Below are 2,427 nucleotides of genomic sequence, written 5' to 3'. Positions count from 1 at the left end.
GAGGGGGAGAGAGATTGCTGATTAGTGCCTTGCCGACCCCGCAGGTCGTGACAGTCCCAGGCTATAGAGATGTTAGCTAGTTTTACTGTCCAGGCTGTATGTAAATGATGGCTCTCATGTGAGTTTTTTTAACCATTAAAGACCATTTGTGGATGAAGGGTGCACAGCTCAGATATCAGATGGCACAAATTAGCTTGGTTAGCAAGCTACATTTTTGAAATATACCGATGCAACACAAACACATGTGTAATAATAGCTTTAGGTAACAGACTACTGTTACCTAAAGCAATTCAAATACTAGAATTTGAATCGCCATAACTGTTGCACAAACGTATTTGGAGGTCTGCCTGATAATTCCATTAAAAAAACCCTCCAAAAGGCGCTAACAACACAATCACCTTAATGAGGTTGATTTCAGGGACTCTGAAATTGTCTCAATTGTGCCTCAAGTGGAGATTAGAGGACCTGCATTGGGTTTAGTCCTGGAGTTGCTGGTTGTATGTGACTATGTGAAAACTGTGGCTCGTAGCAAAAAGCTTACAGACAATGTACTGTTTTGTCTGTAGGCAGCTAGCAGACAACAACACTCTGCTAAAGCCTGTACATCACCAATTCAGCCTGTAAAAGAAGGCAGAAAAAGTGGAACATTTAGCTCCTTAATAACCAGACAGTTCCCTCATGTGTTTGTGGAAAACAATATAGAGCTATAAGGACAATTGCTTTTATTAAAAGGATAATAAATTATAACTAAATATGTGTCAGAGCTCACCCTGTTGGGATAAACACAAACCCAATAGAGGTTTTTGTTCTCAGGTGCTGCCGACTTTAATACATAGAGTCGTTTTCCTCTGTGTGTTTGTCAGTGAGAACTCAGAGTCTCTGCCTGCTGTAATATCAGTTTAATTAGTGGAGGTCTGAGGGTCAGAGCAGCTTCTCTCAAGTGGTGTGTGGTGGTTCATTAAGTTCCCCTCTAAATAAATCGTGTTGTTACAATGTTGACTGTTGGGCCTCTGTTTACACTGATAACTGCCTCCCTCCTCCCTCTTCAGTGCAGCAGTCCAGTTTCTATGGTTACATGGGGATGCTGCCCAAGAGGTACACACAGGGGGTAATGACTGGAGAGAGTAAGTACACTCAACGATTAGCACACACGTTTTCGTTAGCTCTTGCTGCCAGACTTTGTCATCCTCCTCACCTTCTTCATCTCCTTCATCATTTACGTACCCTCCTCAGGTACGGCTGGGGTGATCATCTCGCTGTCCCGCATCTTCACCAAGCTGCTGATCAAAGATGACAAGAAGAACACGCTGATCTTCTTCCTCGTCTCCATCAGCATGGAAATGCTGTGCTTCCTGCTTCACCTGCTGGTCCGCCGCTCACGATTTGTCCGGTATTACACCAGCCACGCCCAGGGTAAAGGTCCGGGCAAATGTCACGATCCGAGAGACAACGGGACCGGGTACAGGGTTCACCACGATGTCACTGCAGAGGAAGTAAGATTTGTAAGTTTATGGACAGCTTATTGACTCACATGTGTTTTATGTCTGTTCACTGCGAATACTAAGTATTGTTAGCCATGCCAGCAGCAGGCTCAATTACTCTGGCACAGAACACACATCTTAACATATATACTATATATCGCAAAGAGCCAGGCTTTCTTTAAAGTGTTTAAAGTGCTCTTAAACTATTGCCTTTAGATATTGGCTGGTTTTCACTCTTTTATATTACAGTCCTAGTAGCCGATCATTTCAAAGGAGTGTTTTTTTGTTTATTATGCCATTAACACTAACCTATGAATCATTCAAACATTAATAAGCTAACTTAGCAGATGGATCAGTGTTGTCTTAGGTGTACCGTTAACAGCTGTGACAAAGACACAAAATTTCTTCCCATTTCTTGAGCTAAATCTATGAAAAGTGTCAAAGATAACAGAGTTTAACAGGCAGAAAATGTTTTACACTAATGTTCCCAAAGCACTATCAGTAGAAAACTTATATCTCAGCATGCTGTGCAGCATATTCTTAAAAAATGAATGAAATTGTAAGTAGCAAACAAAAGAACTAAACAAGTATCTACAGCAGATGAAGAGTATTTGAAAGTCATGGTCTTAAGAAATAAGAAAAAGAAATCCAGCAAAGACCTGACATACGATCAGAGAGATGTATCTGGCCCTTTAGTCGATCCATCTACTGTTCACTAAAGATGGTGGAAGGATGGCTCTCAAGAAGGGAAAGAAGAAAGACTGTACTGTACTGAAAATAGGCGGGAACATGTCTGATGGAGTGATGAATCCAGTTTTGACATTTCTGGTTTAACTGTTCATCAGTATGTTTGGAAAAGGTCAGGAGAGGTACAACAGTATCTACAGCCATCTGTAAAACACGGTGGAGGCTCTGTCATGGCTTGGAGCTGCATTTCAGTCAGTGT

General features: G+C 41.7%; 1 protein-coding gene across 2 annotated transcripts in view; it reads left to right on the top strand.

Moving 5' to 3' along the window:
• The window catches only part of slc29a4a (solute carrier family 29 member 4a), a 31,084-nt gene that overhangs the window by 17,749 nt on the left and 10,908 nt on the right, over positions 1–2,427 (top strand). Inside the window, exons 6-7 of one of the 2 annotated variants that reach the window (XM_005743480.1) lie at positions 1,050–1,124; positions 1,234–1,493. In XM_005743480.1, coding sequence (XP_005743537.1) covers positions 1,050–1,124; positions 1,234–1,493 — 335 coding nt within the window. Of the gene's footprint in view, positions 1–1,049; positions 1,125–1,233; positions 1,503–2,427 lie in introns of both variants that reach the window. The other variant, XM_013913434.1, reaches the window with a different exon arrangement.

The sequence above is a fragment of the Pundamilia nyererei genome, unplaced genomic scaffold (genome assembly GCF_000239375.1).
Source record: "Pundamilia nyererei isolate P.nyererei 1_Seehausen unplaced genomic scaffold, PunNye1.0 scaffold00132, whole genome shotgun sequence".
NCBI lineage: Eukaryota > Metazoa > Chordata > Actinopteri > Cichliformes > Cichlidae > Pundamilia > Pundamilia nyererei.
The sequence above is the reverse complement of the archived record's forward strand: the minus strand, read 5'-3'. Positions and strand labels throughout refer to the sequence as shown.